At 37.1% G+C, this 21,903-nt stretch overlaps 1 protein-coding gene across 1 annotated transcript in view; it reads right to left on the bottom strand.

The window, feature by feature from the left end:
- PKHD1 (PKHD1 ciliary IPT domain containing fibrocystin/polyductin) overlaps window positions 1-21,903 on the bottom strand; it is a 484,305-nt gene that overhangs the window by 53,702 nt on the left and 408,700 nt on the right. The window contains 1 exon segment of the mRNA XM_043591641.1: window positions 7,104-8,118. Coding sequence (XP_043447576.1) covers window positions 7,104-8,118 — 1,015 coding nt within the window.

Raw genomic sequence — 21,903 nt, forward strand, 5'->3', positions numbered from 1 at the left:
TGAAAGAATTTTTTTTCCCTTCAGTGCTTAAGTACCAGCTAAAAAATAAGTAAAGATCAAGAGAATACAGACGTTTCCCAGTTCTGAGATCACCACTATTTACTCTAACTCTTGCTTTTCAATCTGCCAGACCCGAAATGCTTCCTCTGTAGAGGAGGGGATTGTTTCTATTTGTATGGCAAACCTACCAAGCAAACAAACAAATCCTACTGAAAGCTGGCTCTGGGCAAGACCTGTGGGGATGGGCTGAGGGTAGGGGCCTTAGAGATAGTACCTCATTCTTTCTTCAGACTTCACCTTCTCAAAGTTACTAAGTCAGGTTGGTATAATAGTGCCCCATGTTTTGATCAAATGTTTCAGATGTCCTGCATTTTCATTCATTCCTGTTTTAAATAGGCTAGACAGGGAAGAATCTCTATGTGTCCTGAGGGGGCTTGAATTCCAAAGTTTTCAAGATTCCACACTGCAGCAGAAGAAAGTAAGCTCTCTAATCGACTCAGTTTAACAAACATTTTAACCCTTCTATTATGTACAAGCATTGTTCTAGGCACCGTGAGATGTGCAAAGATAAATAAAACACCATGGCCTCTGCCCCTGAGAAACATAGTCACCCCCTCCTCCACCATATAGTTTGTAAGGCAAGAATGACTTTCCTGGCTATCTCTCAGAGGACACACATACCATTTTCCTTATATTTCATAGTCCTTATGCTCCCTATTAAGATTAGCCAGATGCCTTTAGCTGCTGTCAAGTACTAGGGAGAGAAGAGGGAAGAAATGTCTTATGATCTGACAGTTTCCTTCTGGCACTGTAACATGGTGGTTCCAAACCTTATATATTGCAAACACCCAATACATGTTACTGTGCTAACACTATGACAAATCAGTACCCACTATGTACTTCCTCTGCTCTTAGGTCATTACGTGCCTCTGAAAAGCTACTACCTATCTTGGCCTGGCTAATTTCAAGTTCTGGTACATCCCTCAATTGGTGTGCTTACTGCTATGCTCTTATACTTGTTGTTCTTTGAAATTACTCATTTCAAATTGAGATTTGAACAGCCCTAGGTACAGGTGGCAATGTGCCAGGAGTAAATAAAGACACAGAATAAACATGGCACATCTTCCAACATGGTCAATTGAATGGTTAAAACCTAAGTATCTTAGATGAAAATTTTTAAATACTATTTTATAATAAATTTATCATGACTATCTTATCTGGGATAATGAAAACTCTGAATGCACTTATCAAGATCACACACAAACTATTCAAAATGTCCTGTTTGCCTTAGGGTACTGTAGCCTTAGTCTGATCAGGAAAGCAAGATCCAAGATCTATATAATGGATGAGATTTAATATGGGATATTGGTTACACAGGAGTATTAGGATAGCAGAAAAGCCAAACAGGTTACATTTCACTATTTGAAGCAAATATTTGATGATCACTTACTATTCATAGGCACTCTTGGGAACATACTAGTAAGTTCAAGTGTTGACCATCTAATAACTGTTATACAGATAAAAATATACTAAAGTTAATATAACTGAGGTTAATTTTATGGAAAACTAGATTAATGGTGAAGAAGGTTCATATTGAATCAATTTCTTTGTAATTATATATAGAATGAGATTTCAGATAACATATTCTTATTAAATAGTTCTGCAAATGTTTGTTTTGCCTACCCATGGATTTTAAATCTCTACATTTTCACTTGAGCCATATAATATTTTGGACATAATAGCTGTTCAATGAATGTCTGGAAAATAAAACACATTGAAATGCAGGCTTTTATGAGTCCTTATTATATTTACCTCCAACTTTGCCATCTGTACACAGAAATCTTAGTTACTTGATTTTAAGGTAGCATGGTTTAGTTTTGGGATTCAAACTACATGTGGATGTGATGGGTTAATTGTAATCCAGCAGCACTGGATTACAATTAACATCCTATTTATAAGAAAAATTGTAGAAAAATATAACCTGCAGAAGTGGAGTCAAGGATTTATCAGTCTGGGGCCATTTAATATAAGAACAATGGTACTGAAAGGTATCACTGAAGAAACAGGGCTATGAAATAAATGATAGTTTTAACGATGACCATGAAACATCAATAAAAACTGTGAATGGTCCACATTATTTCCCATTTAATAAGGCTGGATAATATGTTGTTGTTTTGTTTGTTTTTACTTTAAGAGATGAAGGTTTTTTAAGAATGTAGTGACAAAAGGAACAATTTTTAATTAAATGGAAGGTTTGCCTATGTAGAGCGTCTCATTTTCCCACAAAACCACATATATGAAATACCATTGTGACAATTTTGCCATTCATACAAAGCAGAGAATTTGTATTCTAGTGAAAAGAAGAAATAGCGTAGAAACATTCTTTCATGGCAGATCGGTGATTTTGTCATGAAGGAGGAAACAGGCAGCTGGCAGTACAGAAATCTCTCCCAGGAAGAACATTCTGCCAGTCTTGGGAAGAACGTCCTTCCGTGTTGAAAGAAGGATTCTGTTCTTGTATACTGTTTCCTAGAACAGCTAGGAAACAGTTCTTGTAGCTTTTCTAGGAAACAGTATATAAGAACTATACTGTATACTGTTCTAGCTGTTTCCTAGACAGCAGGTGACCAGGGGGTATGGAGTGGTTGCACAAGAGAAGATGCTAAATGAGACTGAGTGACAATAGACTTGTTAGTCTTACCAATGGTCTCAGCTAGTTCTCTATTCTATGTGTGCCTGGAAAGTGCTACTTACACACAGTAAGGGAACTTAAAAAGGTACTAAGTTGATGGGCTCAAAAACACACATACATACACTCCTCTAATGTCTTGCTCACCTTCACTAGAACTGTTTTCAGGAGCCAAGCATCATGGCAATGTCATAAACAGAGAGCTTAACTGGAGATAACATATTGGGTTTCTACTGCTGTGTAACAAATTAACACAAACTTAGTGGCTTAAAATAATACAAATGTATTATCTTTGGGTTGTGGGTCAAGACTCCAGACAGGCTTGGCTGGGTTTACTGCTGGAGCCTCTCAGGAAGAACCCACTTCTAAACTCATTCAGATTGATGCTGGAAGTTATTTCCCTGTGGCTATAGAATGAAGGTCCCTGTTTCCTCACTGGCTGCCAGCCAAAGTCCATTCTCTACTCATTCCACCTGCTTTTTTTCCCATGTGATCCCTTCCAACTTAAAAACAGTGACACTTTAGGTCCTTCTTACACTTTGAATCTCTCTGTCTTCCTATTCTGCCATGCAGGAGAAAGCTCTCTTGTTTTAAGGGCTCATGTTATTATTTGGGCCCAGCTTGAAAATCTTGGATAGTCTATCTTAGGGTCAACCATGCCACATAACATAGTATATTCAATAAAGTGCAATCTGACCATACTCATAGTTTCCTGGGCTAAGGGCAGTATGCATCTTTGGAAGGCCATTTTAGAAATTTCACCAATGCTTTGTTATTTCAGTATTAAACTTCCATAAAAGATACAGATAGGTTTAATTTTACTGTATGACAAAGAATAGTATTTAAAGGTGTTTTTAATTGTTTTTTTTTTTTTTTTGTAATGAAGCAGAGGAAAGGGAGAGAGAAGAGAAAGGAAAGAAAATTAAGAGAGTAAAAATCAAGTTTCTTCTGAAAGAAAGGTAAGGAACATAAAATATGTCTTTCTGGGATTCCAGATAAAGGATAAAATATATAAGTAAGACTCCTGTAGAGAACTGTCAGTTTAAAAAGCTAGACTGAACTTATGTTTATCTCTGTGCCCTCTCCCTCTACACTCCACTGAAATTACTTTTAAGAAAAAAAAATTTTAGGATGTCCCTGGAACCATAGTGGAGGGGACGGCCATCTTGCCAGCGCAACCCAACGGAAAGCCCCAAGCAGCACTCGCGACCTGGCGTGAAAAAAGCACCCCCACCCCAAATGCTGCAGCTTAAAAACCCCACCCCACCACACCTGGGCGCGACTTCCCTGACTCCTCTCTCTCTCTCTCCCTGAGTCACAGAACCTCGCCAGAGACCTTAGTTCCCAATAAAGCCTTTGACTGCTAAAATTTTTTAGCTTCTGACTCTTATCTTTACCCTGCCCTGTGCCTGACTTTAACAAAAATAAATAAAAATGGTGCAAAACATGGGTATAAACGGTGTAAACTAACAAATACAAAGAAGGCAAGAGAGAAGTATTGACAACAGAGGTCAATGAAGTTTTGGAAGATGGAAAACAGATTCATGAAATTGACTTAGCCAAGCAGACAAAATTTAAATCCAGATGCCACTAGAAGAGGATAAAGACCAGGAGAGGCCAATTCACTGTATATTATTTAATTAAAAAGTAGAGAGCACTCCATTTCTCTCCCACCATAAGAAGTTGATTGCTTTTTGAAAGCTGGTAGTACTCCCCTTGAAAACTAAATGCCAGCATGGTCTCAATTTGTTGAAATGCATACAAACCCATTAAGTTAACAAGAGTGAACCTCTCAACATTCTTGGTGCTTTTCACTGAAAGGCAAGTGTCCCTATACTGATTCTTCTGTCTCAAGGTCAGTTCATTAGCTTGTCAATGGCTCTCCAGTGAGTTCAATGGAAGTCCCAACTGACACTGATCAAAGTTGAAAGAAACAGGGCTGGCCTGAGGCTTCCACAAGGCTTCAGGGTTGTTTAGCATATTGTGCAATTCTTAGGACCAGGGGAAATCTTGTTAATTTTCATTCAGTCCCTTAGGACAAGGCATTTCTCATTCTGCAGAGATTTATTCAGATATACTCAAGAAGCAGCTTTTCCTTATCTTCAGAAGATTTGCTTTTTACCTTATGTTTGGAAACTCTCTCTTAAAATACCAGAGGGACAGAGAGAGATGGAGAAATGGAACACATCCCAACAGAAAATTGATGCTATAATATACATGTTCAGCAGTTTCTTATTAAATCAGAAATATCGGAGTCAAAAGTGAAAACATAATGGCTATGATGGATGGTGGGCCATAAAGGTGATCTCTGAAGCTGTCTCGCTTCTCCATAACAGAATGATATCCCCCACATAGATGTGTGTGTACCTGAACTTGTGCTGGTTCCACTTTCTTGGCTGGGCTTCCTCTGCTATACCTCCATTGCTTCTACTCTGACTTTTTCCTCTCCTTCTAGTTAAAGGCTCAATATTCACTGAGTCTTTTTTTATACACAATACAAAAATCAGTTGTTTGGGGATGATGACCTGTTAGAAAAGCTAAGAATTGTAAAATCTAAATAGAATTAAGCAGTGGACTGGACTTTTTCCTCTCTAGTCACCTACATATAATATATTTGTTAGAACTTGGTGGGATCTAAATGAAATTGGGCTAAAGGAAAAATGATTAAACATAAGCTAAGATGCATTGGCAATTTTTTTTCAGATTACCATGCATTATGTTATAATGACATTGATAACATGGTGAACGTTTGGTGGTTGGTAAAAATATCCAAGATTTAATAGATTCTGAACAATCACTTAACTAAGAGTATCTTTTAATTCTATAACAATTCATAAATCCCTTCAAGTTTTCTTTTCATATCTCCTATATATATTAATGTGCTGTCCAGAAGAGGAACAACCATTTATACTGTAAGTCAGGTGAAATATGATACAAAAACACTAGCCAAGCTTTCATTTGGATATGTTGCTCTGTATATAAAAAGGCAATCAATGTATTAGTTAGATATGCCTAATGATGTGATGGTGTCTCTGTTTTTGTTCTTATTTTATAGCAAATCCCACATCCACTGAAGATGATATGTGGAAGTAAGTAACATCCCTTAAATATCAATTGTTTATTTATTAGCACTACCACAAATAAGATGAAAAAGCAGTAATAACAGAGTAATCTAAAAGAATATGAATGTTCTAAAATCTCATTGAATAATAAAAATCAGAATCTAAATAATTTTATCTATTTCAGGGACCTAATATCAACTGAATTTGTGCATGGGTTTGAGCTTATTTTTCCAGTGATGGTGACAAGCTTATAGGGAATATCTGTGTTGCTCACCTCTAACCCTCTATAACCAGCAGCAGTCATTTGTGAGATGGTTAGTATTATCTATATTTCTTAAGCATTACAACAAGTTCATCATGTCTCTCAGTCTAGGGTATCATTTTTGGTTCTTTTGCATCTGCTAAAAACTGGAGCTTGGGACTCTAAAAGCCTTGACCCTGTGACAGATATCTTAGATGCACTTGGGCTGGTCACTTTATCCTTTAACTAACAGAACCTATAACATTGAGAGTAATTTACACTTGTTTTCCCTTATTGTGCACTTCCCATGCTTCTTCATTTACTAAGCTCAGAAAAACATTCAGGTATATTTATGTCTGAAATGTCTGTTGAATAGAAATCTGGTGGAGGACTCCAAAATAAAAGCATTTAGAGTAAGTATAACATAGCACAAAGGATGTTGCAGATCTTACACAGCTCTGTGTCATAAACATAGTTGACAACAGTGATATTCCTGCCTCATACAATTTAACAAAGGCATCCCTTTCATGGCTTTATAATCCTAGGTTAAATAAGACCCAATCAGGGTCACTGAATTAGCCTAGTAAACTCCTAGTCATCCTTCAAAACTTTCCTAAATAGAAGTCTTTTCCCCAGTCCCTATAAGAATTATCATCACCCTCCTCAGGATTCAAGTTTTAGCTTATAGCTCTTTGGAATTATGATAGGTAGTGCTTTTGTCCCTCAAGGCAAAGATCATATCTGTTTCACCTTAGCAATCCAGGAATCCAGCCTACTACTTAAATTCATTACATGTACATTCTTTCAATAAATGAATGAACAAATGAACTGAAAACAGTTGTTTTAGAAAAATTTCTTCCTTCAGGCTTTTCACTTTAAGGTACTGAAATATAACATCTTCAACAATCCAAAATATAGAATACTCATAAGAATACAGACTTACTTTAAAAAAGTCTTAATTGAGAATTTATGTCTATAAATGACTCTCTGAGTTTTTATTCTTATCTTCAGAAACAAACAGATTATGTGACTCAGTGGAAATAGATTAACATTTGCAATACACGCGCTAGAGATCAGCCCTTGTTTAGATGTTTTTATAATTAGTACTTACCCATAGCCAGTGATTCCCTTTGACTGAGTTACCAGTAAGGCACCAATAGTTGTATTCAGAACATTCTCTAGTACTCCAGTTTGTTGAGCAGTGATAATCTGGTGAGCCAAATTCTGTAATTTCTTACTTGATAAAGATGAAATCAGTCCAGTGCTCCTTATTGTTGCCAGGTCACCAATTTCAACGACTACTACTTTTGAGATGGTTTCCATAGTAGTTGGTGGCGGGATCCTATATGAGCTCGTTTGCATCATGAGAGGCCTACGTTGACCAACTCTGTAATGACTGGCACAAGTCACAGTTGGGCAATTGAGCTTTCTCTTTGCTTTATTGTCAGCAATGGCCTTTAAGGTTGCTTCACTGCCAGGCATCTCATGAATAAATCTGATTTGGTTTTGGCTAACTTGCAAGAAGTCAGTTAGTCTTTCAAGGATGAGGATTTCCCAGCCTTTTTCTAGGACTGGAAATATCACAGTGAAGGCCAAATGAATGGAAACACCTGAGCGTATTTCAATAGGCTCTTGTCCTTGTAGGACAACATACAAGAGGTTATCCAAGATGCTGAAATAGTTGGAACCAGAAGACTCATCCAGCAATGAGGAAGTTGATTGAACCAGAACAGGTGGAATGAAACTTTTCCCTATGAAAACACGTGGGCTCTGGAGTTCATGGTAGAATATAGCTAAGAGAAGCTTGGAGGTATTTTTGTTCCCTGACAGAAGAAAACGCAAAACTTGGGGAGTCTGATCCACAAAGCACACCTTGGTGATTTCCCTGATGGGTAAAATGGAATAGAAACTAGATACAGACCCTAAAGTAGAACAAGGGGTATTGGCATTTACACTACTAAAGGTGTCAACAAAACCATTAGTAACAGATACAACTGGATATAACTTCTGCATTGTCCAAGTGGTATCAGCATTGTCAAGAATTAAGATCACCTGGTCAGTTTGTTTGCAGATGTAGCCTTGTATGAAGGGTTGGTATGTGCATTTCTGTTCTTCTCTAAATGTACCTATAAAATAAAGGAAAATAAGTGATGTATAAACTACAATCTCTCAAAGATAACTTGTAATCCATTACTCTTATTATCATCTGTAACCTCATGAAACATTTATTGAACTTTTAAGTGTGTTAGATACTGACTATGCAAAGCAGTCTGGGTAAAATATGAAAGGGTAAAATATGTTACATCACCTGTATTATTTAAAGGTAATAATGGACATAATAGCTAGGTGAAAAAAGAATTGAATAAGTAAAATTATTAAGGAAAAGGAATAATCACTAAGGCCTCCATAGTGGGAAAAGGATAGGGGAGATGGGCATAGTAATATTTGAGTCAATGAAAAAAGAGGTAGATTGAGGGGGCTGGAAAAGAGATTTTATAGAGATATATTAAAATTGAAGAGATATACTGAGTCCAGATTGTGAAAGAGTTTGGATTTCAGACTATATAATTTACTCATTCTCTTTTTTTCCAAACATGAAGAGTAAAAACAATACAAAAGGAAAAGAAGAAAGTAGCAATTTGGGGAGTCCTGACATTAAATAGAGCCCAAGTTGAGGATTATTGGGGCTAATCAAGACATTTAGACAAACAGTGTTGTCCATTATTCCCATAATTCCTTTCATTTTTTTTAAAGTAGACTCCATGCCTAACATGGGACTCGAACTCACAACCCCAAGATTAAGAGTTGTATGCTCTACTGACTGAGCCAGCCAGTCACCCCATATTCCTACCATTCCTAATCCACTTGTCTCTGAACCATGAGTAATTCTTATTCTGAATCTACAGGGATAGTTTAACTTCTAACAAACAGAATTCCTTCAATTTAAAAGCAATATTCACAAAATTATGTTGTGTTATTTTCAAGATATTTTAATTTTCCTTCAAGTGCAATGTCATCAATTTAGCCTAAGGATTGGAACAAAAAAAATCTAATTATTATTAATGGAGGGTGTACTACATTTGGGCATGATACCTCCTCCATATCATACCTTCCATATGATATGTGCCAAAGCTGCCTATGATATTAATAAATTTAATTACCTAAGTGTTGCTTTAGGAGTAGGCCACATTGCATACTTGTGCCTCAACAATAATAGCAACAGTAGTAAAAAATATGAGTCAATATTTCAAACTGAATAATAATGAAATTCTAGCATATCAAAATTTGTGTGATTAAGTGCTTATATTACAAAAGAATTGTGTAAAAGCAATGTATTAATGTTCTGCCTTACAAATACAAATTTAGCAAACAAGTAAAGCAAATCCAGAGTAATGAGGAGAAAGGAAATAATAAGTATAACAACAGAAGTCAGTGAAATAGAAAAGAGAGAAACAAAGAAACAAAAACATAGAAAGTAAACAAAGCTAAAATTTGGTTCTTGGAAAACAACAACAAATTAGTTAACCAACACCCCCCCCCAACCCCCCCTAGACTGATCAAGATAAAAAGAAAGAAGGGTGCCTGGGTAGCTCAGTCAGTCAAGAGTCCAACTCTTGATTTTGGCTCAGGCCATGATCACACAGTTCATGAGATCAAGCCCTGTGTTGACTCTGCATTGACAGCAAGGAGTCTGCTTAGAATTCTCTCTCTGCCGCTCCCCTGCTCACACTTGCTTTCTCTCTCTCTCTCTCTCTCTCTCTCTCTCTCTCTGAAAATAAACAAATAAACCTAAAAAAAAAGATAAAAGAAATCATAAATCACCAATTTCAGGGAGGAAAGGATTATTACTACAGACCCTACAGACAAAGGTTTAGACTATTACAGACTTCATGCCAACAAATTCAGCAACTAAGAGGAAACAGACAAATAGAAAACAGACACATTATAAAAACAGAAAATTCAAATTGCTCTAATTTTCTTAAGTAAATTGAGTTTACTAAATTGACTACTAAGTTATTAATTTAGAGATTTAATTATCAAATATAAAAGAATGGCCACTTTTACATAATATGTTTTCTCCCTGTAGTCATATAATATGGAAACACTAATGTTAAATCACGAATTGTTTTCAAACGCATCACACCAGTCTGAAGGGAATTAATTGCTTGATCTTAACAGACATGGAAATTGTGCCCTGAGATTCTGATACAACGGTCTCTACTATAGATACATCATTTTCAAATACGATAGTTAGGTAGACTTCCCTCATGAAAAACCCTTCAATCACACTAGTTCCCCTTTTCCAGACTTTACAAATTTTTTACCTTGTTTTAACACATTTTTTTCCAGTCATGTTGATTCCTGTTGATTAATCATTCACCTTTCCATTCAGTTTTATAGATCTCTGATTCTGTTCTCCCTTCTTTTGATTCAGGAGATATATTGTCTTTTAAAGTCATCTCTACAGATCGCTAAATTTTTGGAAGTGTCCCAAAATTATCACTCTCTTAGTTGAAATGATTCTCAATCATTCTCTGCTCTTAGCTATATGTAGTTTGATAAATTATATAGACTTAGTAGGCTTCAGTGTCCTTAAGGTGTTATTTCTCAAGGCCAGGGACTATATCTCCTATTTAAATTACCACAGGCCTAACACCCTAACTCAAACACAGTAGATGCTTCTTAATATGTATTAGTTGATTGGTGTGTAAGAACTCTTATTTTTCAAATATGTTTTATCTATTCTTGCCAGGTATCTAGTTATAAGATTATTAGTCTATAGCTTGAATACATTTTAAACCAACATATAACAATAATAACTAAATATACTACAAAAAAATATTGTGAGAATTGCCCCCTGAGTTGGTGCTAATACATGAGATAGCTGAATACTTTGAGAAATCCATCTATTTTCACATGAAACCTTAAGATTGAAATTATGACTGATTATATTTATATTAATTTTCTTATGTTCCTAAATTACATTGATTTGACCCTAAAAGAATTCTGTTGTGACAAAGCATTTTTTTCTTGACTAATTCATTAAATAAATACATATGGAGAAACTTGAGGTTTTATTTATTTCTATTCCTGATGTCAGGTGCCTTCCAAAGCTAAAATTAAAAAAAAAATGCGATGATTTATAATGTAATTCAAATATTCTTTTATATAATAAGGTATAGGAGCTATACTAGTAGAATGCACACCTTCAAAGTAGTCCTGTGATAGAGTTCTTTTCATTCATTTATTTATTTTTATTTATGACTCCAAGAAGCTAGTCCACTAGAAGGCTGGACTCCCAAGCCATCTCTACCCTCAGCATCCAAAGCTCCCTATTCCCTTTTTCAGCAATGGCATTGAAGGGAGAAGAATATGATAAACAACCTATGTTGCAGGTGAGACCTTAAGAGGAAGAATAGGAAGGAGAAAAGAAGGGTTTGAATAGGAAGGGTAAGAGAAGGTTTGAATGCACAAGTTCCAGAAAACACAATCTGTGCTTAATGTCTGTGTTGCAAAGCACATGTACACACTGGAGGACCTAGGACTCAGGCCCATGAACAAGCTCAGGAATAAGATGAGAGAAGTCACTGTCAAATTTTCATAATCTGTTGGAATTTTGTATGAGTTAGATTATGAACCCCAGAAACCCAGGCAAGAAGTTTAATAAACATTTGCTGAATTCCTTTTGCATGCTTAATCTGTTAACAGGAAGAAGATTTTGTCACTATGTCACCTCTCTCTTCACTGTTAGGAGTGAGTTACCTTGTCATTATTAAGCACTGTGATGTGATTAAAGATTAAATGCCAGGCACATATGGCTACTCAGATATGCAGGAATTATTTGTTTATTTAAACTTAGTTATCTTTCTTATTCAGATTAACTAGTGCAATGCCAATTATATGCATTGTGTCTAATCCTAATGTCTTCCTTTTTTATATTTTGAAACTGTGTGTGAATATTTTACTTTAAAAGGAACACATGCTTTCTGATGTCTGAGACATTTGGTTGGAGACTTACCACTATGACCTCCATGAAGTCAAATTACTATTTCCTAAGTAAAAAAAAATTCATGAAGCATTGGTTATTATAAAATATTATCTCTATGCTTTCCTTCCCATACCCCCATAAAATGGAAGACATACCTGTTTGATCCAATTTCAGTATAAAGATTTAAATTATTTGTTTCAGTTCTTCTTGACAAAATATAAAACAAACAGGACACTTTTTTCTCCAAAATCAAATACCCTACAATTTTTGCTATCCTATGAATAACACTATAGAAACCTATAATAAATAATGTATTAATGGGGAGACTTCATGGCTCAGTCAGTTGTGTGTCTGACTTGATTTCAGCTCAGGTCATGACTAGGGACATGGGATTGAACACTGCATTGGGCTCTATGCTGAGCATGGAACCTGGTTGGGTTTCATGTTTGTTCTCATTCTCTCTCTCTCTCTCTCTCTCCCTCCCTCCCTCCCTCCCTCCCCTCCCCCCCTCTCACCCCCACTGCCCCTCTTCCCCGCTCATGCTCGCTATCTCCCTTTCTCTAAAATAATAATAATAATAATAATAATAATAATAATAACAACAACAACACATTAATTATATATCAAGGCTTTCCAGCTTAGGAAAGAGTGATTTCTAGCCCACATGTCTCAGAAATCAGAGCTGAGTTTGTTTGACGGTAGCAGGAGAAAGATGATTGGGATGTGATTGCCCCAACTCTTTGTAAAGGAAATAAAGCTACACACAAATAACAATTACCCACTGAGAAAATAAATTATTTACATGGTGGATAAATTATTATAGTTAAGTAGAAATTTTTTCTTTCTTAAGGAAGTTAAAACAGACAAAACCAAAACCAAAACAATTCCACTCAACCATTATATAGTCATCTCTGGTAGTAAAGGCTCACTTCTAGTAGGGATTTCTGCCTTAGAGTTGTGACAGTAAGGATTCTATACAAAGGAAGCAACTTATGCAAGCTTTAAGGTAGTTTCTTTTAAAATGATACTTAATTTTATTGAAGTACATCAATCTAGCATTCAAGATGAGATTGTGAAAAGCAGCTAGTGCATAACTATGATAATTCAGAGCTTCATAACATGTACTATGAACTTGTGTTTAGACTTGTATTTAGACCCTAGCTGAAATTCTGCAGATTAATAGAGAACCCATAAAAAGGGAGAGACTGGTATTGGGGAAAGCAGAAGAATGACAGAGTAAACTTGAGAAGCTAAGGGAGAACAGTGTCCCAAGCCTTTTAAAAACACGTGGGATATGGTAGGTCAAAAGACTCCATGTCTTCTGGAGCAAAAAGACAGACAGAAAGTGTTTGTGCAGATAGAGATGGAAGACTGAAAGCACTCATCGGCTGGGACACGTGAGGCAAGACAAGGTCATCAACTGGAAGTGTGAGGATGTATATTGGGGGCTGGGGATGTGTGAAGAGAGGATGGGTAGAATACTTGCAGATTGAGAAAATTTTTCTTTTGTTTTTTTTATTTTTTTTTTAATTTTTTTTTTCAACGTTTATTTATTTTGGGGACAGAGAGACAGAGCATGAACGGGGGAGGGGCAGAGAGAGAGGGAGACACAGAATCGGAAACAGGCTCCAGGCTCTGAGCCATCAGCCCAGAGCCCGACGCGGGGCTCGAACTCACGGACCGCGAGATCATGACCTGGCTGAAGTCGGATGCTTAACCGACTGCGCCACCCAGGCGCCAGAGAAAATTTGAAATGGTCATTGCAAGAGGGGTGAACCCAGTCTTTCTGTATTTTAGTGCTTATACAATAAGTGAATGCTATTTAAAATGAGAAATAGGGGCGCCTGGGTGGCTCAGTCGGTTAAGCATCCGACTTCAGTTCAGGTCATGATCTCGCGGTTTGTGGGTTCGAGCCCCGTGTCGGGCTCTGTACAGACAGTTCAGATTCTGTGTCTCCTTCTCTCTCTGCCCCTCCCATGCTCATGCTCTGTCTCTCTCTGTCTCTCAATAATAAATAAATATTAAAAAAAATTAAAATGAGAAATGTAAACCTCAGAAGTACTATAAACATGATAAAATCTAGGGAAAATTAATATTATTAACTAATTACCCAGCATATCACAGTATTACTTTTTCCTATTTTTTGGTTGCACACTTTTGTGTTGCTTTTTAAAGTGACAAAATGTTGTAATATCTTCTACAGGAGGATAGAAAGGTAATTCAGTCTTGCCTTTAACCTGGAAGATTAACATTTATTTTCTATCACTAGTAGTTCAGAAAAGTTACTTTTAGCTTCACAACTAATGACTGGTAATGCATCAATGTTTAGAGTTATTGTCAAATGTGGGAAATTCCTTACAAAGTTTTTGTCATGTAGGAGAGCTGTAATACCTGGATAAATTTTTATAGAGTAACTTTTGTGGCATTGTCATTCAAAAACATAGTTCTCTACTTCTTACTTTCTTCTCATGCCTTAGAATACATTCATAATACATGAGACCTAGGGGCTGGCTCCCATGTGTCACAGTATGGGTGAGTTGACATAAGTGGCTAGTAACAACTTTATATGGAAGTGAATTGGGGATGCCTGGGTGGCTCACTCAGTTGAGTGTCCAACTCTTGGTTTTGGCTAGAGAGCACTAGCTGCAGAGAGGGGCAGAGGGAGAGAGAATCCTAAGTAGGCTCCACACTCAGCTCAGAGACCTACACAGAACTCGATTCCACAACCCTGGGATCATGACCTGAGCCAAAATCAAGAGCTGGACTCTCAACCAACTGAGCCTCCCAGGCACCCCCAGGAAGTCAAATTTCCATCTGCATCAACTAGCCTAGGATTATCAAACAATAACCTTTGAAACAATCAGCCCCAAACAGTTAGCATTTGATTAATAACTACTGACTTCCCTAATTTCCAACTTAGCACCAAATGAAGAAAGCCAAATACGTGTCTCTAATTAATCACATAGGATGCCCCATTTCTAATTAGCCTGCCTCCAACTTCACTGTGCCAACAACAGCATCCAATCACCATATACCTGAAGTCTTCCTTTTTTTTCGACCATAAAGCTTTCTCACTCTCTGCCTTTAAGTCTCTGCCAAATGCAAGTGATGATAGCTAACTCCCTTGCAATAGAAAACTAAGAATAAATAGCCTTTGCTTATTCTCATTTGGGTAGTCTATATTTCCACAAAAGTCAAGGTTTTGGATGAGTTATTCACCTTGATAAGAGTGGTTGCAGAGTTAAAATGGAGAAGGAAACTGTGAACTAGTTTCCATGGCTTTCAGGATGAAAAACAGTGCCTACTATGTGAAATAACACACATATCAAGTAGGGAGAGCAGGTAGTGAGTCTAATGACATCAGCCTCAGAGAAGCAGGGGTTTTTTACTTAGTGTTAAAGAATACTCCATGAAAATGTAAAAGTTTGTTGACTCCAGTTTCAGAGTTCCACACAGTACCAGGAGCAAGATTTGGAGAAAGAGAGTCAAAGGTTGGGTAAGCCTATGAAAGAATCAGGAAAGAGATGTGTATTCTGGAGATGTAGATTGTGGTGTTGACTGAAGCAAGAAGGGATGCTATGCAAAATATTTTGTACCCTGATACTCTCTAAGGTGGTGTGGAAGTTGGTAAGTATCAGATGGGTCCTATAGATTTCACAGCGTGTCAGTGGAGGACTCTGGTTACTACTTAAATAAGTCTCAGGTACCTAGATGGTGAAGACCCAGGGTTGTTTCAACTAATATAAAATGGTTGCTCAGGAGAGCTTCAGGTACAGAAATATCTGACAGGAAGTCCACAGACTAATGGAAATGGTACCTGGAAGGGGGACAGGATGGAATAGGGATTAGAATGGCAGAGAAGACTTATTACTTCACTACAAAGATGCCCTCAAGCCCTAAGGTTGGTGGCCCTTCTTCTCTATTACTTTCCTTCCTTCTTCCTTCCTTCCTTTCTCTTTCCCTTCCTTCCTCCTTTACTAAAATTTCCTCACAGCACATTTTATTACCCCTAGTTCATAGACAGAAAAAATGACTCGCAATTTTGCCTCACATAATTACTTAGCAATAGTAATGAGGAAAAGGGGGAAGAGAAAAGCACACTTGTAGACTTCTACCTATGCTTCTGGAAAAACTAAACATAATCCAAATGACTTCATTTTGGCTTGTATTTAGATGCAGGGTCAGCTGTGATGAGTCATACTAGTAGATAAGTGCTGTAATCATCAGGAATTCTCTCTACACAGTCTTGTGAAAGCAACTCACCAAGAGGTTTCAGTTATTTGTCATATCACATACTTGGTGAGAGTCCATTTGCTTTTCTATACTGCCACTTGGGCTTTTTAACATTTTAGCATACGATCCCTGAAGTCTAAACATATAGCTACAGGGGCACCTAGGTGGCTCAGTTGGTTAAGCATCTGACTTCAGTTCAGGTTGTGATCTCATGGCTTGGGAGTTCAAGACCCACATCAGGCTCAGCACTGACAGTATGGAGTCTGCTTCAGATTCTCTGTCTCCCTCTCTCTCTCTCTCTCTGCCCCTCCCACACTCACACACTCTCTCTCAAATATAAATATTTAAAATAAAATAAAATCATATAGCCACAAATTTAACAAATCACGTCTAAAGACTGTAACATTGATTATGCAGTTTTATAGCCAAACTTGGAAACCTGGTGTTCATAAATAAGAACTTTTATTTTTATTTCTCCAGCCATTAGCAATGATTAAGAGACTGGGTGGTTTATCAGTATCTTTCCATCCACATTCCTATGTCATCTTCAGAGTTAATCAATTCTAGTGTTTTAATTTTGATGTGAGGCAAAAATAAAGCACAGGTAAGCAATGCCTTGGGGTCCCAGAGCTGCTATGCGAGTGTAGTTCTTAATTGTAGAAGAGAATACACACTAACCACTTAAGAGAGGTGTGCACAAAGCCAGTAGATATCATCATGCACTGTCCCGGCCACAGCTGACAAAAGCCCATGGTGACAGTCTACCTTCCCTTCTAAATAGCATTTCATCATTTCTTCCTCTGGATTTCTTTCCCTCTTGGTTCCCTCAGTTGGGGAAGGTTTAGTTTTAAGTAATGATCATCCTTCTCACTTGTTTCTGTCTTTTCTTTTCCCACCTCTCCAAATGGCCTTATCTGCCAGTCACAATTTTTGTGGTCTGCAATTCTGATCACTTTTAAATGAAACCCATGCTGGCTTTGGTAATCATAATGTCATTTACAATTTACCACTAAACACGTTTATTCAGTTAGTAGCACACTGGAGAAAGAGAACTCCATATGAACTCACCGTGAAAGGCCTAATCTGATTATTTCCTCATGAAAATCCAGGCAGGGGTGCTTGTAAGAGGGGCTGAGAGGAGAAGGGGAAAAAAGCAAGGTCTGGCCACAGCTGACTTTCATAATCAATGGGAATAGATAAGTGGCACAGCCTGTCAGGGGCGGCCACCCAGTCACCCCAGGGCATTCTTCTCAAAAAGGCAAGAGTGGACAGGACTTAATAAATGCTGAGTGACCAGTGAGTATTGGTTTGGCATATGCTATTGCATTCAAGGTGGACAAGCACAGTGATAAAGTCCAGAAGCTCTTCTGTAAGTGAGGGAAATTAGATTAAGCAGGTTGTATTTGTGTGTGCATGTGTGCACATGAGCCCTTGCTTTGTGTATATTTTAACATTCTAAAATATCCTAGACATACACTATGCTCCATCCACCTTTCTCTAGATTGGAAACCACAGACCTAAACCATAGACCTAAACACCAGGAAAGGAAGTGAGTTAGTTATGTCCGGTGATGGAGGGGAAAGAGGAAGGGGTGTGTGTGTGTGTGTGTGTGTGTGTGTGCGCGCGGGTGCGCGCGCACGCTCAGGTTGCTTCCAGGGTTCTAACAAATATTAACTTTGTGTCAATATTTGTCCTTCCTGTCGTGAAATGAGGATTTTCCACCTCATTTCACATTTGAAAAGAAAATATGCCAAAGGGGTCGTCTTTGCTAGGAAAAAAAATTAAAAGAAAAGGAAAAAAAGAAACAACTTCTATCTTTTATTTAGAAAAATGGGTCAGAAGGAAAGAAAAAAAGTATTTTTAAAATAAATGTTTTGACTCAAAGGCACATAAAATCCTTCCATCTTCCCCTTTCAACAAAAGGGAAAAATTTATATGTTTAAAATTGAATGAAATACATCAACATTAATGATTTTTTTCCTCGAGGTTAACATCACCATTTCCCTCAATAATTTTTTTAGCCATTTTGTGATAGATTTCCCAATTTGTGGTACAGTAAAGTATAGGAGATTTTGACAAAAACAAAATATATAATCATTCTCTTATTTTCAAGAAACGAAAAGAAATCATTTACAATTCTTTTCTGTCAAACAACATTTACACCTCATTATTTCTAATTTAACAAATATATATGGCCACAGATCAAATAAAGTGTAGACAGGTTGAATTTATCCCCATTTATATATGTTATTGTAGACCCTCAGGCTATGAAGAGTGAAACTCCAAAATCTCAAAGCTGCGTTCCTAACTAAATACACGGAGAGTAACTGAAATCTTGGAAAGAAGTATTTAAAAAAGTATTTTGTTCATACTAGAAATAATAGACAAAAATTGTCCACTTTTTTAGAATGGGGAATTCTAGTTAAACGTTAAAAAAAAAACTTCAAAAAATAATGGCTGTGTGTTATATTTACATGGTGAACTTAGAATGGTGTCTTTATGCATCATAGATTCAATGTAGATGACAGAAACATAAGCTTGCTAATTTGGAGTCTAGAATTAGAGGTATGTAAAGTCTATTAAGTGACCACAATATGGTGTACTAGTCAGTATAAAAGAGATAAGGTAGATATGCTTGCACATACACTCATTGACACAGATAGTATTACAAGAAAATGTAATTTGAGAAACTTAAAGTTCATTTATTAAAAAATTAGTGTATTTAGAATTCAGATCTAGGAGCTTCAAAATTAAGGTATTTCCACGTTGTCTTTCATAATTTGTTGAACAGTGGTGCTTAGGAACATAGTCTCCCCTGACATCATTCTAACTGAAAAATCATTCTTGTTAGAATGGTGATTGGTATAGTGAAGTGGCTTCCAATCCATGGGAGTTATGAGGGGGTGGAAAAGAGAAATCCAAGTGCGGAGATAGCAGTATAGGACTATAGGACTACAGATACTGCACAGGAGGGGTGCCTGAGTGGCTCAGTCAGTTTAAGGGTCTGACTTCAGCTCAGGTCATGATCTCGCAGTCCCTGAGTTTGAGCCCCATGTCAGGCTCTGTGCTGATAGCTCAGAGCCTGGAGCCTGCTTCAGATTCTGTGTCTCCTCCTCTCTGCCCTTCCTCTGCTTGCTCTTTGTCTCTCTCCCTCAAAAATAAGTAAATGTTAAAAAAAAATACTGCACAGGAACAGCAAGCTGGAAGTTGTTAGAGGACAAATACATATCTCTGCAGGCATAATGGGCAGATGGACTTCAGGGGCTACAGATTATACTAGGATTTGCCACAACTTCATGAACAATCTCACCAGAGTTCTTGAACCTGTGTCTATTTTCAGTAGGAATACATTTCCAATCTAATCTGAGAAAAATAGAAAACTATATAAAACCAACCATTACATGAAGGAAGGATGCCTGTAAGGCTTTCTGTGAAAGGTCTTTCTGTCTTTATTAAGTTCTTTTGATGAATATTTCCAAATACTTATTTTCTTTTTATACAGGTGTGACTTTGAGGGGAAAAATGATCAGGAGATTAAGTGATAAAATGACAATGAAGATGAGGGAAGAGCATCAGATTCATATCAAATAGACCCTTCTTCTGAATCAATCATTTTTAAATTAAAAAAAAAGTTGTATCGATAAAGTCCATACAAATTTCAGAAGACTATTTTGTATTACTTTACCATATTGAAATGTCACGTATATTTTGGTTAAAATAAGTGGCTTAGAAAAAGTTTTTGTATCTTTGTTATGTGTTGTATTATGATTTGCCCTGCAAACACCAGTGGGCATGTATGGTCTCAATTATGACTTTTATTCTTTGAATACTACATTGAAAACAGCCAAAGCAAATGCAAGGGTTAAGAGATCAGGTTTTCTAGCCAGAGAGATTGTCATTGGACTTCCTAGCTGCAAAACCACAGTCAAGTTACTTATCCATTGACTCAGTTAACTCATTTATAAAAGGGATTGAAAATAACACCCAATCCATTGGCAGATGGACAGGAATAAATGAGATGATATATGTGCAGAGTCGATAAAAAACACATGTTAATAAATATAAGCTGCTACATTAACCATAATCAAACAAGGAGTATTTTTAAAGATAGTTTGCACCCTTCTTTTATGGCACTATCCTTATCTCAAACTACTAACATTTGCCTTGTAGTCTGAAACCACATCTAGAGGTGTTGCAAGCATTCATGATGAACAGTGTTGAAAAGATACAAGTTACAGGTGAATAAAATGCCAAAATGTAGACATACTATCTAAAATTTTAGAAAATATGTGCAGAAAGAAATACACGCACACACACACATACATGTCTCTAAGTAAGATATCTATTTTTTTCCACCAATAAAGACATCAATAAAAACCTGCAAAATTGAAGATGGTTTCAACCCTTTAATCTAATCTTAACTTTCCCCTTATTCTTTTGGAAATACTCTCCACCTCTCTCCCGCTTTCTCTCCACCCTCGGATTTCTTTTTTTGCTAGCAAACCTTGCCTGCCATCTTTGAAAAAAGTGATGTTCATGGTTAGATTACAGGCAGGGGCAGCCAACAGCATTCTTTACAAATACAGGCTGAACACACTCTTTCCCCGGAATGATAAACCTATCACCTCTCCCACCCTCAGTTTGAAGCGGCAGCAGTAATTCTGTTGGATGCCAAAACTAAAATCAATGTGCCTGTGCCATGCCCAGCTCTGAGCTGTGGCTGTAATGAGATTTGAATGGGAAGCCCCGGACACAATAAATCTGCGCCATATGTGACCATTTCCTGTGTCAGTTCCTTTCTCATAACCAGTGGAGACTTTTTTCCCCTCTCATGACCCCACACCATGACTCTGAAATCTTTCATGGCTGCTTATGGGCCTCGGGCTTTTTACAGCAGTTGTATAAATAAATGAATTTGACAGCAAACATCATAACAGTTAGCAGTAATGTGTGTTTGCCACAAGTGCCTATACTACTCACTGGAGAAATGGCAGAGGAAACAGCTTGTTTTGTTACCTAAACAAAAGTAGTTTCGTTTGACAAGTGCTGAAAGAATTAGTCAAATAAACTTGAAATCCACTAGGACTGTTTCTGCCAATTCTCCCTGCCAGTGAAATGTTCCCAGCTCCTCTGTGCCCATGACTCACAAGAGATAAATTTCCCTCTTTTATTCTGAGATAAAGATCTGGGCTGGGAATACAAAACCTTTGCCTGATATTTTATATTAATCTCCTTTGCAAGGCAAGACTGTCATTTAGGGGAACTCAGGTACAGCAAAGAGTTTCCAAAGGAACTTGTGGCAGACAGACCAAGGAAGATAGTTCAGGTAGGTAGGAGGGGAGGTGACAGTAATGACCCACCCCACTGATTACCTGTTGAAAGCAAATTGGAGGTTATGAGGGTTTCCTTTTCCTTCACATTTCCTACATTCAAGAAACAAAAATCTCTACACCAGAAAGTTGCTAAAAGAAAGCAACTTCATTTTCCCTGTATCTCCACAGTCCCAGGAAAATGAAGTTGCCTATACTGGGGGAATTTGTGGTCAATTTAGATAATCACAAAAAAGCATAGATTTTTCTCAGTCATATGGACTGGTTGTCTATTAAGTCCTTAAATTTTTCTACTCCTCTATGGGAATTTCAATAACTTCTCCATTGTTCCAGCTGTGAAAGAAAGATGTTATAGCTTA

The sequence above is a fragment of the Prionailurus bengalensis genome, chromosome B2, assembly GCF_016509475.1.
Source record: "Prionailurus bengalensis isolate Pbe53 chromosome B2, Fcat_Pben_1.1_paternal_pri, whole genome shotgun sequence".
NCBI lineage: Eukaryota > Metazoa > Chordata > Mammalia > Carnivora > Felidae > Prionailurus > Prionailurus bengalensis.